Below are 14826 nucleotides of genomic sequence, written 5' to 3'. Positions count from 1 at the left end.
CAATCCAGTGATTCTTTATCTTGAGCAATAATCTTTTATGTGGCACCTTGTCGAACGCCTTCTGGAAGTCTAAATACACTACGTCCACTGGTTCCCCTTTATCCACCCTGTACGTTATGTCCTCAAAGAACTCAAGCATATTTGTCAGAATTGACTTCCCCTTCGTAAAGCCATGCTGACTTTGTCCTATTAAATTATGTTTATCCAAATGTTCCGCTACTGTCTCCTTAATAATAGACTCCAAAATTTTACCCACCACCGATGTTAGGCTAACTGGTCTATAATTTCCAGCATTCTGCCTGCTACCCTTTTTAAATAAGGGTGTTACATTAGCAGTTTTCCAATCTGCCGGGACCTTTGCCGAGTCCAGAGAATTTTGGAAAATTATTACCAAAGCATCCACAATCCCTCCTGCCACTTCCCTCAAGACCCTAGGATGTAAGCCATCAGGTCCAGGGGATTTATCCGCCTTGAGTCCCATTAATTTACTGAGTACCAATTCCTTAGTGATTTTAATCGTATTTAGCTCCTTCTCCCCTAGAGCCCCCTGTTTGTCCAGTGTTGGGATATTCTTAGTGTCCTCTACCGTAAAGACTGAAACAAAATATTTGTTCAGCATTTTTGCCATCTCCATGTTTCCCACCATTAATTTCCCGGTCTCATCCTCTAAGGGACCTATGTTTGCCTTAGCCACCCTTTTTCTTTTTATATAACTATAGAAACTCTTGCTATCTGTTTTTATATTTTTTGCTAATTAATTTTCATAATCTATCTTCCCTTTCTTAATCAATCCTTTAGTTACTTTTTGCTGTCTTTTGAAGACTTCCCAATCTTCTATCCTCCCACTAAGTTTGGCGACCTTATATGTCCTTGTTTTTAGTCGGATACTATCCTTAATTTCTTTCCGTAACCACGGATGGCTATCATTTCTTTTACACCCGTTTTTCGTCAGTGGAATATATATTTTTTGAAAGTTGTAAAATAACTCCTTAAATGAACACCACTGCTCATGTACCATCTTACCCTTTAGTCTATTTTCCCAGTCCACTTTAATCAATTCCGCTCTCGTACCTTCATAGTCTCCTTTATTCAAGCTCAGTACACTTGTTTGAGAACCAACCTTCTCACCCTCTAATTGGATATGGAATGTAACCATGTTATGGTCACTCATTCGAAGGGGATCCTTAACTAGGACATTATTAATTAATCCTGGCTCATTACACAGGACCAGGTCCAAGGTTGCTTGCCCCCTTGTTGGATCAGTTATATACTGCTCAAGAAATCCATCCCTAATACACTCAATAAACTCTTCCTCAAAGCTGCCCTGCCCAATTTGATTTGTCCAGTTAATATGATAGTTAAAATCCCCCATAATTATAGCTGCTCCCTTATTACATGCCCCGACTATTTCCTGATTAATACTTCTTCCAGCAGAGTTGCAACTATTAGGAGGCCTATATACTATGCCCACGAGTGTTTTTCTCCCCTTATTATTCCTTATCTCTACCCAAACTGTTTCATTGTCCTGATCCTTTGTCCCAATATCATTTCTCTGCATTACAGTGATTCCTTCCTTTATTAACATAGCCACCCCACCTCCCCTTCCTTCCTGCCTGTCCTTCCTGATTGTTAAATACCCTGGGAATTAAATATGCCAGTCGTTGTCACCCTGCAGCCATGTTTCTGTAATGGCCACAAGATCATACCCATACGTAATTATTTGTGCCGTTAACTCGTCCATTTTGTTACGAATGCTACGTGCATTCAGATAAAGAAGTTTTAAATATGTTTTGTGACGCTTAGTTCCTGCTTTTTCCTTTTTTAACACTTTACCTTTTACTCCATACCTTCTGTCCCTTCCTGACACGCTTTCCTCTGTCTCTCTGCTCAGGTTCCCATCCCCCTGCCACAGCTTTGATGCTGGGTTAATCACCTTACGCCTTCTAGTTTTTATTTTATCTGTCGTGCCTAAAGTACACTTTCTTTCCGCTGCTCTACGCTTTTCCCTTTCACTTGTTCTTGAACAACTGTTTGTACTATTTGTATTGTAGATTTCCCCTGGGTCTTCCCCTCTCTTGCTGCTCTCAACTTTATTCTCTTCTGACTCCCCGCTCAGGTTCCCATCCCCCTGCCACTCCAGTTTAAACCTTCCCCAACAGCACTAGCAAACACCCCCGCGAGGACATTGGTCCCGGTCCTGCTCGGGTGTAACCCGTCATGCTTGTACAGGTCCCACCTTCCCCAGAACCGGTCCCAATGTCCCAGGAATCTAAATCCCTCCCTCCTGCACCATCCCTGCAGCCACACATTCATTCTGTCTATTCTCCTGTTCCTATACTCACTAGCACGTGGCACCGGTAGTAATCCTGAGATCACTACCTTTGAAGTCCTGCTTTTTAATTTATCTCCTAACTCCTTAAATCCTGTGCAGAGTTAGTCAGTCAATCTCACCCGGGGTGGCAATGGGACTGGGGCTATAAGTGACCTTTGTGTTAATAAACTAGCAGGAGGAGGGGGGTCTCGTCCTGATCATTAAGTGACCCCCTGCATAAAACTGCCTGTATATAAAAATGCGACAGAGTAATCGATTTGAGAATAGTTGTTCTTTTCTAGTTGACACATATTTAGGGCACAGTGAGGCAAAATGCACTAATTTCTCTTAATTTGGGTTAAAATTGTGCAATATTAGTAATTAACATGATTACACATTCATATGAAATTCTTCTATTCACTATTTTAGCAAAGCCTGTTTAATAAAAGCGTTTACACCTTTGCTAATATAGCAGATGAAGGAATTTAATTTGAATGTGTTAATGCGCCTGTTCCTAATGTCTGCAATGGTTACAAATCTCAGGCAGTGCACCTGCGATTTTCTGATTGGCCGACTGCTGTGAGACAGTGCGGGCGACACAGGGATCTCACTAAATTCTGTCCTACAAATACAATCATCTGCAGTTTTAATCTGATAACCAATGGGCAACATTACTCACCTGATGTACTGTTTGCTTTTCTGAAATTTTTCAGACAGAAACTGTAACCCGATGTGACTTGGAAATGTGGAGTAAGAGACAATGGTGGAGTACTTGGTATCTTCACACGGAATTGGACAGTTGGAGCTGTGCGCACCTGCTTTGCAAAGTCCCTCTTTTTCTATGTAATCTTGAATAAAAAAACAGAAACAAGACAAACTATTTCTATTTTTAATGAGTAGTTGACGATGTTCATAACACAAAATTCATGTTGCTTTTCTTGGTTCGTGCATAAGTTGTACTTTTTCTAAATACGTTCCTAGCAAAAAGCTTAAATCTCAAATGAGCGTTCAGTTCACCAAAGGTGTATATTTGAACATGGCAAATATACCCCTAAATTACGAGAAAAATTGATGCTGCAAATTTCCTCGGAGCTGCTCTTACTCCATCACTGGAAGCGCTGGAGAAACTGTTGGGGGAGTTTTAACCCTTCACGAAGTGCTGGAGAGGGTCAGGGGGAGGTAAAAATTTAAAATCGCGGAACGCAACCCCAACCCGATGCGTATGGAGGCAGGTTGTGAGGTGTATCTGTGTCCAGCTCCCACAGTGCAAACGGGAACTGCCGGGTCAAGCAGGTATGTGCTTTTTATAGCATTGCTTGTGAGCCAGGAAGAGCAGGATTGCTCCACCTGGCCTCTCATGCTAATCTTCTGTTGTGATCTTCCAACCCCCTCCCCCTCGCCTCCAAACACACTATCCCGAGCCTTCTGCCCCACTATCTCTTCTTCCCTTCTCCCTCCTGATTGCCGGTCCGGTCCCCTCCTTCTGCCCCACGATTTTTCCCGGTTGCTGGGGACCATCCACAGCGGTCCCTGGCTGCGGCCATTTGCCACTGGCTTTCCCGCCCGGCAATCAATCAGCCTGTTAATCTAGCTGGCTGGCAGACTGGAAACGGAGAAAAAAAATGATAATGAAGTCCTGCCATTAAGTGCGGCAGGAACTTTGCATTCCCGGGATTTCTGGTTATCCCCTCCAGAACCGTGCTCTCCCGTTCCCTCCCCGCCTCCCTGTAAATATTGGGCCTATGTTTGCATGTGTAAATGGGGTTTCTGCTGCACATCCAGCAAAGGCATGGTGGCGGAGTGGGAACAGCTCCGAGGAAATTCACAGCCTTAGGTTTTCTTTGTTCTCAAATTTTAGTGAAAAAGTGGATGGACTAGAAATTCCTTGAGGCCAGCAGACAGAGGCTGGGTGATTGCAACAAATTGGTCCTCAGGCTCATCTAAATAGTTAAGGTAAGCTGCCGGTGCCTCGCTGGCAGTGGCCCACAGGTAAGTCCTGGAAGGGGGTGGGGAGGACAGCGGAAGGGGGGCTGATCGTGGCCGGCGGAAATACTGTGGAGCCAGGAGGCACCATAGAAATTTTTAAAAATCACCTACCTTTTTGGTGGCAGCCGCTGGCTAGGCTGCATCCATGTCCTGAAAACCAGAGTGGAGCAGGCTGAATGCTCTGCTCAGGACAGCCCAATTTCTTGTAAGGGTCCTTAAACTGGTATTAGCATATACAAGGGGCCTAACAGCTGTTTTAGGCAGCTGGAAAAATGGCCTGACCCAATTTTGGGTCAGGCGTTTTTCAGGCATCCTTAGTGCACAGGATGTTGCACCACCAAATTGGTTCATTTTGCGCCTGTTTTGCACCTGTAAAACGGGTACAACAAGGAACAATTTCTACCCCAATGTGAATAGAAAACAGGCAATACATCTTTTTCATTAAAATGATAAAATGGAGGAAAATAAATTCCTAATCTCTTTGGAATGACATTTTAATATGGTATATTGAAAGATAATCTGACTAATGCACTGAAACTTTTACTTACCAGGATTCTCCAAACAAAAAATGGTGGAAGGGAAGGGGAAGTAGTGTGCCCTTTAATTTTAATTACTCTTTTTTGGTCCTTGTGATGGGGGAACATAAATATTTACTATTATTAAAAAATGTACCCAATTTGCTCACTGTGTGGTGTAGTACTAATTTATACACACACCAAAAGATCTTACATTCCATGCATCAATTTGAATGAGTTAGCTGATCTCTACTGGGATGGCAGTGGGGTGGAGGGGGATAGGGGGTATAATTAGCCTCTGTATCACCAGACTACGCGGAAGGGAAAATAAAATTGACCGCGGTTTCTGTCATTGTCAAACAACTCCTGCTGGTAGAGCATGGGATAAATTTTTGTCTTCACTGCATGGGCGATAATCTGGCAGAGCAGATCTCCGCCTGTTGTGGAACCCATTCGCTTTTCATCCCATTGGAATCCATGAAATGAAAACCAGTGCTGGTTCTGCAATGAATGGGCAGTCTGCTCTGCCAGCCAGTGAAGCTGAAAATTTACCCCCATAAATCTGGACATTAGATCAGGACAGGATTAGGCGCAACTGTGATGGATCCCATGATGAAGTGGTCACTTTCCGGCCTCAAGCATAAAGAATGACCATTTGGGTGAGGTGCAAGAGGGTTGCTGGTGCTCATGGATCCCCAGCATAAGCCACTGCTTTTAGTACGGGAGAAACGTGAAAACAAGAGCGAAAAAGTGGGTTAGTAATATGGCAAATTGTGACAGCAGCAATAAAGTTCTTTAACTTATGGTGTTTAAAGGGTGGAAATTCCATGGATCCTTTTGAGTGGATGGAAGTGCAATGGGGCAGGATTTCCACCCACCACCTTACCATGCTGCTGACCTCATCCCAATCCTGGAAATGGGATCATTACGGTATTCGGGGTGGGTACCTGCACTTGTAGCGGCACAACAGAGGTGCCCACCCACTGAGGAGGCAGAAGTCAGAGCTGCAACCTGTTACTTTAGAAGGGGGCAATCGAGGCCTGAATTGGGCCAAAGAAACATTGCCTTAAGTATTTGCCATCAGGGAGCAGAGGCCGAACTGGCTATAGGTAATCAATCCTTCTGGCAACATTGACCTTTCTTTTCAGCATTGATGGACCCTTCTTAAGACCCAGTCTAAGACCTACATCTACTTTCAGGATTAGCCTAGGAATGCCTCCAGGCATGTTGCCAAAGCACTAAATAAGTGTAATCGGGATGGACAGATTGTGCCCCCACAACCTAACTTGTAGGGTAAGCGATGAGGGGGAGAAACCTGGTGAATCCAGGTTCTGGTCCCAAACTGCCACTCCCTGCTGGAATTGCACCCTAGCTCTGTCTCCCTGTTGGCCAGAATATCTTCCCTCCACTATTTTAAGTTAGATCATGCCCTGTAGTAACCTATAGAGGCCATTGTTTATTTGGATCCTGGCAGCGCATACAGATAAGACCTAGCTGAGGCCAGATCTTATCTATAAATATGGTTTGCCTAAGTGTAATAAAGGAAAATCCTATGTGGCCACTTAATGCATAGACATGTAGCTTTTAAAATGCACTCATATGCTCTGTGTATATCACCTTTTCACATTGGCAAAATGACCTGTGGAAAAACATTTACAATATTGCAAGCAATTTTCAATCTGTGGATGAAAATATTTCCCATGGAGATGGGACATAATCACCTCTTGGTCTGATTTGTATTGCCTTTAAAGAATTGCTTTGGTTATGTTTAATAAAAAGAAATCAAATTTTACTGTCTTGGTATACTTTACCACTCCTGTAGCATGTAAACGAAGGTTGAATTTTTATTTTTGCATTCAAGACATGATACTTACGCAGAATGGGATACGCACAGTTGTAGTACTTTTCTGGTTCACATTCAGGCCCATGTCCTTGAAAAAAACAATGCAGTTCAACAACGTTAAAGCTGCTGTATGTAATAACTACATACGTCAATTGTAAACAATTTTACAACACCAAGTTATAGTCCAGCAATTTTATTTTAAATTTAAAATAAAATTGCTGGACTATAACTTGGTGTTGTAAAATTGTTTACAATTGTCAACCCCAGTCCATCACCGGCATCTCCACATCATACATACGTCAAGTATTTGGTTTGCCAAGTTGAGGGTAGATTGGGATTTAAGGCTAAATTGTATTAACCCTGTGCCATCAATAAATTACATTAACATTATGGCCCACATTGTTATTGTAATTGCACAGTATATTGATCTCCCTCTCCTCTATTAGTGGCTGCACAGGGCTTTTATGGTGTGCAACTGGCCAATGTGAAGGGACACCATTAATGCTGCACCAGAGCCATTACCACTATAGCTTAAGTGATTCTGTAACTACTAGTGGCTTTGGTAATGCCAATGCCATCATCTCCAATCCTAACCTCTGAGGTGTACCATTCTGCCAATGCCACTATCTCTAATCCCAACCTCTAAGGTGGTACCGCTCTGCCAATGCTACCATCTTTAACCCTAACCTCTGAGGCGGTACGACACTGTCAATGCCACCATCTCTAATCCTGTCCTCTGAGGTGGTACCACACTGTCAACGCCACCATCTCTAATCCTGTCCTCTGAGGCGGTACCACACTGTCAATGCCACCATCTCTAATCCTGTCCTCTGAGGCGGTACAACACTGTCAATGCCACCATCTCTAATCCTGTCCTCTGAGGCGGTACCACACTGTAAATGCCACCATCTCTAATCCTGTCCTCTGAGGTGGTACGACACTGTCAACGCCACCATCTCTAATCCTGTCCTCTGAGGTGGTACCACACTGTCAATGCCACCATCTCTAATCCTGTCCTCTGAGGCGGTACCACACTGTCAATGCCACCATCTCTAATCCTGTCCTCTGAGGCGGTACGACACTGTCAATGCCACCATCTCTAATCCTGTCCTCTGAGGCGGTACGACACTGTCAATGCCACCATCTCTAATCCTGTCCTCTGAGGCGGTACGACACTGTCAATGCCACCATCTCTAATCCTGTCCTCTGAGGCGGTATGACACTGTCAAAGCCACCATCTCTAATCCTGTCCTCTGAGGTGGTACGACACTGTCAACGCCACTATCTCCAACACTAACCGTTGAGGTAGTACTACTCTGCCATATTTCTTAAAAATGTACAACCAAAAAATACCCTTTCATTTATAAACTGCTGATAGCAGTGCAGGAGTTTGCAATGATCTTACTGATGTCTTACTTTTTCTTTTAATGTTAGCTCCCACATCTAGGGAATGGATGACCATTAAATTTCAGTTGACATATCCTCCTCAGTGCTCAATCTTAATTATTCGGTGCAGGTGTAAAAACATAACAAAAGATAAATGGAAATCATTATCTGTGTTCTAGCAGAGTGGAATAAAATGTTTATTTTTTTGTGTCATAGCAAATAGAATGGTGCTTAGAGTCATTGTTAGCCTCATCACAATGACACAAATAATAGTGCAAACAGTTTAGTCCTGTCTTTCACCCTTTATTTACCGACCCTGTTCTCTGTCTGATAAGAAAGTACATACATGATCATATTGTTGCTGATGCCCATTCTAATGCCTACTAGTTTCCAAAAATAATGAAGAATTAAAACATGCATCCAACCTTCTTGGTGTTCCGAAATTTTCCGCAGCTTAATCCCATCTCATTAGTGATGTGCTAAAGCTTGGCACAAGTTTGGAATTTTCAAAGTGATATTAATAGAAGCATAACTGACCAATTGAGAAAGCCATTAAAATACACGGAAACTTCTCAAACTAACCATGTTGAATAAAGTCAGCAACTGTTTTGGAAAAAACAACACTGGGGGTGAAATTCAATTCCGGCGTAAACCAGGCGCTATCATATTAGCCCTCTGTCATACACCCATCTGATTTTCCTTTCCATTAACTTCAATGAAAAGGAAATTGAATGGGGTGTATAGCGGGCAGCCAATCTGTTACCACCTCTTTACGTCCCCGCTGGGAGCACATAAAGCACGGGAGAAGCGGCAGAGAGGAGCACATAAAGAACGGGAGACACGGCAGAGAGGAGCACATAAAGCACGGGAGAAGCGGCAGAGAGGAGCACATAAAGCACGGGAGAAGTGGCAGAGAGGAGCACATAAAGCACGGGAGAAGCGGCAGAGAGGAGCACATAAAGCACGGGAGAAGTGGCAGAGAGGAGCACATAAAGCACGGGAGACACGGCTGAGAGGAGCACATAAAGCACGGGAGAAGCGGCAGAGAGGAGCACATAAAGCACGGGAGACACGGCTGAGAGGAGCACATAAAGCACGGGAGAAGTGGCAGAGAGGAGCACATAAAGCACAAGAGAAGCGGCAGAGAGGAGCAAATAAAGCAGGAGAAACGGATGAATGGAACACATAAAGCAGGAGAAACGGCTGAATGGAGCACATAAAGCAGGAGAAACGGCTGAATGGAGCTCATAAAGCACAGGAGAAACGGCTGAATGGAGCACATAAAGCAGAGGAGAAACGGCTGAATGGAGCACATAAAGCAGGAGAAACGGATGAATGGAGCACATAAAGCACAGGATAAACGGCTGAATGGAGCAAATAAAGCACAGGAGAAATGGATGAATGGAGCAAATAAAGCACAGGAGAAACGGCTGAATGGAGCAAATAAAGCACAGGAGAAACGGCTGAATGGAGCACATAAAGCAGGAGAAACGGATGAATGGAGCACATAAAGCACAGGAGAAACGGCTGAATGGAGCACATAAAGCAGGAGAAACGGCTGAATGGAGCACATAAAGCACAGGAGAAACGGCTGAATGGAGCACATAAAGCAGGAGAAACGGCTGAATGGAGCACATAAAGCACAGGAGAAACGGATGAATGGAGCAAATAAAGCACAGGAGAAACGGCTGAATGGAGCACATAAAGCACAGGAGAAACGGCTGAATGGAGCACATAAAGCAGGAGAAACGGCTGAATGGAGCACATAAAGCACAGGAGAAACGGCTGAATGGAGCACATAAAGCAGGAGAAACGGATGAATGGAGCACATAAAGCACAGGAGAAACGGCTGAATGGAGCACATAAAGCAGAGGAGAAACGGCTGAATGGAGCACATAAAGCAGGAGAAACGGATGAATGGAGCACATTAAGCACAGGATAAACGGCTGAATGGAGCAAATAAAGCACAGGAGAAATGGATGAATGGAGCAAATAAAGCACAGGAGAAACGGCTGAATGGAGCAAATAAAGCACAGGAGAAACGGCTGAATGGAGCACATAAAGCAGGAGAAACGGATGAATGGAGCACATAAAGCACAGGAGAAACGGCTGAATGGAGCACATAAAGCAGGAGAAACGGCTGAATGGAGCACATAAAGCACAGGAGAAACGGCTGAATGGAGCACATAAAGCAGGAGAAACGGCTGAATGGAGCACATAAAGCACAGGAGAAACGGATGAATGGAGCAAATAAAGCACAGGAGAAACGGCTGAATGGAGCACATAAAGCACAGGAGAAACGGCTGAATGGAGCACATAAAGCAGGAGAAACGGCTGAATGGAGCACATAAAGCACAGGAGAAACGGATGAATGGAGCAAATAAAGCACAGGAGAAACGGCTGAATGGAGCACATAAAGCACAGGAGAAACGGCTGAATGGAGCACATAAAGCACAGGAGAAACGGCTGAATGGAGCACATAAAGCACAGGAGAAACGGATGAATGGAGCACATAAAGCACAGGAGAAACGGCTGAATGGAGCACATAAAGCACAGGAGAAACGGATGAATGGAGCAAATAAAGCTCAGGAGAAACGGCTGAATGGAGCAAATAAAGCACAGGAGAAACGGCTGAATGGAGCACATAAAGCACAGGAGAAACGGCTGAATGGAGCACATAAAGCACAGGAGAAATGGATGAATGGAGCACATAAAGCACAGGAGAAACGGCTGAATGGAGCACATAAAGCACAGGAGAAATGGATGAATGGAGCAAATAAAGCACAGGAGAAACGGCTGAATGGAGCACATAAAGCACAGGAGAAACGGCTGAATGGAGCACATAAAGCACAGGAGAAACGGATGAATGGAGCAAATAAAGCACAGGAGAAACGGATGAATGGAGCACATAAAGCACAGGAGAAACTGATGAATGGAGCACACAAAGCAGGAGAAACGGCTGAATGGAGCAAATAAAGCACAGGAGAAACGGCTGAATGGAGCACATAAAGCACAGGAGAAATGGATGAATGGAGCAAATAAAGCACAGGAGAAACGGCTGAATGGAGCAAATAAAGCACAGGAGAAACGGCTGAATGGAGCACATAAAGCACAGGAGAAACGGATGAATGGAGCAAATAAAGCACAGGAGAAACGGCTGAATGGAGCACATAAAGCACAGGAGAAACGGATGCATGGAGCAAATAAAGCAGAGGAGAAACGGATGAATGGAGCACATAAAGCAGAGGAGAAACGGCTGAATGGAGCAGATAAAGCACAGGAGAAATGGATGAATGGAGCAAATAAAGCAGGAGAAACGGCTGAATGGAGCACATAAAGCACAGGAGAAACGGCTGAATGGAGCACATAAAGCACAGGAGAAACGGATGAATGGAGCAAATAAAGCACAGGAGAAACGGATGAATGGAGCACATAAAGCACAGGAGAAATGGATGAATGGAGCAAATAAAGCAGGAGAAACGGCTGAATGGAGCACATAAAGCACAGGAGAAACGGCTGAATGGAGCACATAAAGCAGGAGAAACGGCTGAATGGAGCACATAAAGCAGGAGAAACGGCTGAATGGAGCACATAAAGCACAGGAGAAACGGCTGAATGGAGCACATAAAGCACAGGAGAAACGGCTGAATGGAGCACATAAAGCAGGAGAAACGGCTGAATGGAGCACATAAAGCAGGAGAAACGCCTGAATGGAGCACATAAAGCACAGGAGAAACGGATGAATGGAGCACATAAAGCACAGGAGAAACGGATGAATGGAGCACATAAAGCACAGGAGAAACGGCTGAATGGAGCACATAAAGCAGGAGAAACGGCTGAATGGAGCACATAAAGCACAGGAGAAACGGCTGAATGGAGCACATAAAGCAGGAGAAACGGATGAATGGAGCACATAAAGCAGGAGAAACGGCTGAATGGAGCACATAAAGCCGGAGAAACGGCTGAATGGAGCACATAAAGCAGGAGAAATGGATGAATGGAGCACATAAAGCACAGGAGAAACGGCTGAATGGAGCACATAAAGCACAGGAGGAACGGCTGAATGGAGCACATAAAGCACAGGAGAAACGGCTGAATGGAGCACATGAAGCAGGAGAAACGGCTGAATGGAGCACATAAAGCACAGGAGAAACGGCTGAATGGAGCACATAAAGCAGGAGAAACGGATGAATGGAGCACATAAAGCACAGGAGAAACGGATGAATGGAGCAAATAAAGCACAGGAGAAACGGCTGAATGGAGCACATGAAGCACAGGAGAAATGGATGAATGGAGCAAATATAGCACAGAAGAAACGGATGAATGGAGCACATGAAGCACAGGAGAAACGGCTGAATGGAGCACATAAAGCAGAGGAGAAACGGCTGAATGGAGCACATAAAGCACAGGAGAAACGGATGAATGGAGCAAATAAAGCACAGGAGAAACGGCTGAATGGAGCAAAAAAAGCACAGGAGAAACGGATGAATGGAGCACATAAAGCACAGGAGAAACGGATGAATGGAGCAAATAAAGCACAGGAGAAACGGCTGAATGGAGCACATAAAGCACAGGAGAAACGGATGAATGGAGCACATAAAGCACAGGAGAAACGGATGAATGGAGCAAATAAAGCACAGGAGAAACGGATGAATGGAGCACATAAAGAACAGGAGAAACGGCTGAAAGGAGCACATAAAGCACAGGAGAAACGGCTGAATGGAGCACATAAAGCAGGAGAAACGGCTGAATGGAGCACATAAAGCGCAGGAGAAATGGATGAATGGAGCACATAAAGCACAGGAGAAACGGATGAATGGAGCACATAAAGCACAGGAGAAACGGCTGAATGGAGCACATAAAGCACAGGAGAAATGGCTGAATGGAGCACATAAAGCACAGGAGAAACGGCTGAATGGAGCACATGAAGCAGGAGAAACGGCTGAATGGAGCACATAAAGCACAGGAGAAACGGCTGAATGCAGCACATAAAGCAGGAGAAACGGCTGAATGGAGCACATAAAGCAGGAGAAACGGCTGAATGGAGCACATAAAGCACAGGAGAAACGGCTGAATGGAGCACATAAAGCACAGGAGAAACGGATGCATGGAGCAAATAAAGCAGAGGAGAAACGGATGAATGGAGCACATAAAGCAGAGGAGAAACGGCTGAATGGAGCAGATAAAGCACAGGAGAAATGGATGAATGGAGCAAATAAAGCAGGAGAAACGGCTGAATGGAGCACATAAAGCACAGGAGAAACGGCTGAATGGAGCACATAAAGCACAGGAGAAACGGATGAATGGAGCAAATAAAGCACAGGAGAAACGGATGAATGGAGCACATAAAGCACAGGAGAAATGGATGAATGGAGCAAATAAAGCAGGAGAAACGGCTGAATGGAGCACATAAAGCACAGGAGAAACGGCTGAATGGAGCACATAAAGCAGGAGAAACGGCTGAATGGAGCACATAAAGCAGGAGAAACGGCTGAATGGAGCACATAAAGCACAGGAGAAACGGCTGAATGGAGCACATAAAGCACAGGAGAAACGGCTGAATGGAGCACATAAAGCAGGAGAAACGGCTGAATGGAGCACATAAAGCAGGAGAAACGGCTGAATGGAGCACATAAAGCACAGGAGAAACGGATGAATGGAGCACATAAAGCACAGGAGAAACGGATGAATGGAGCACATAAAGCACAGGAGAAACGGCTGAATGGAGCACATAAAGCAGGAGAAACGGCTGAATGGAGCACATAAAGCACAGGAGAAACGGCTGAATGGAGCACATAAAGCAGGAGAAACGGATGAATGGAGCACATAAAGCAGGAGAAACGGCTGAATGGAGCACATAAAGCCGGAAAAACGGCTGAATGGAGCACATAAAGCAGGAGAAATGGATGAATGGAGCACATAAAGCACAGGAGAAACGGCTGAATGGAGCACATAAAGCACAGGAGGAACGGCTGAATGGAGCACATAAAGCACAGGAGAAACGGCTGAATGGAGCACATGAAGCAGGAGAAACGGCTGAATGGAGCACATAAAGCACAGGAGAAACGGCTGAATGGAGCACATAAAGCAGGAGAAACGGATGAATGGAGCACATAAAGCACAGGAGAAACGGATGAATGGAGCAAATAAAGCACAGGAGAAACGGCTGAATGGAGCACATGAAGCACAGGAGAAATGGATGAATGGAGCAAATATAGCACAGAAGAAACGGATGAATGGAGCACATGAAGCACAGGAGAAACGGCTGAATGGAGCACATAAAGCAGAGGAGAAACGGCTGAATGGAGCACATAAAGCACAGGAGAAACGGATGAATGGAGCAAATAAAGCACAGGAGAAACGGCTGAATGGAGCAAAAAAAGCACAGGAGAAACGGATGAATGGAGCACATAAAGCACAGGAGAAACGGATGAATGGAGCAAATAAAGCACAGGAGAAACGGCTGAATGGAGCACATAAAGCACAGGAGAAACGGATGAATGGAGCACATAAAGCACAGGAGAAACGGATGAATGGAGCAAATAAAGCACAGGAGAAACGGATGAATGGAGCACATAAAGAACAGGAGAAACGGCTGAAAGGAGCACATAAAGCACAGGAGAAACGGCTGAATGGAGCACATAAAGCAGGAGAAACGGCTGAATGGAGCACATAAAGCGCAGGAGAAATGGATGAATGGAGCACATAAAGCACAGGAGAAACGGATGAATGGAGCACATAAAGCACAGGAGAAACGGCTGAATGGAGCACATAAAGCACAGGAG

At 44.7% G+C, this 14826-nt stretch overlaps 1 protein-coding gene across 1 annotated transcript in view; it reads right to left on the bottom strand.

The window, feature by feature from the left end:
• The window catches only part of LOC137321132 (acid-sensing ion channel 5-like), a 118411-nt gene that overhangs the window by 36281 nt on the left and 67304 nt on the right, over positions 1–14826 (bottom strand). Inside the window, exons 6-7 of the mRNA XM_067983399.1 lie at positions 6687–6743; positions 2991–3159 (exon numbers count right to left, since the gene is read on the bottom strand). Coding sequence (XP_067839500.1) covers positions 2991–3159; positions 6687–6743 — 226 coding nt within the window. The remainder of the gene's footprint in view (positions 1–2990; positions 3160–6686; positions 6744–14826) is intronic.

The sequence above is a fragment of the Heptranchias perlo genome, chromosome 1 (genome assembly GCF_035084215.1).
Source record: "Heptranchias perlo isolate sHepPer1 chromosome 1, sHepPer1.hap1, whole genome shotgun sequence".
NCBI classification, from domain to species: domain Eukaryota; kingdom Metazoa; phylum Chordata; class Chondrichthyes; order Hexanchiformes; family Hexanchidae; genus Heptranchias; species Heptranchias perlo.
This window is presented reverse-complemented; position numbering and strand designations above follow the sequence as displayed.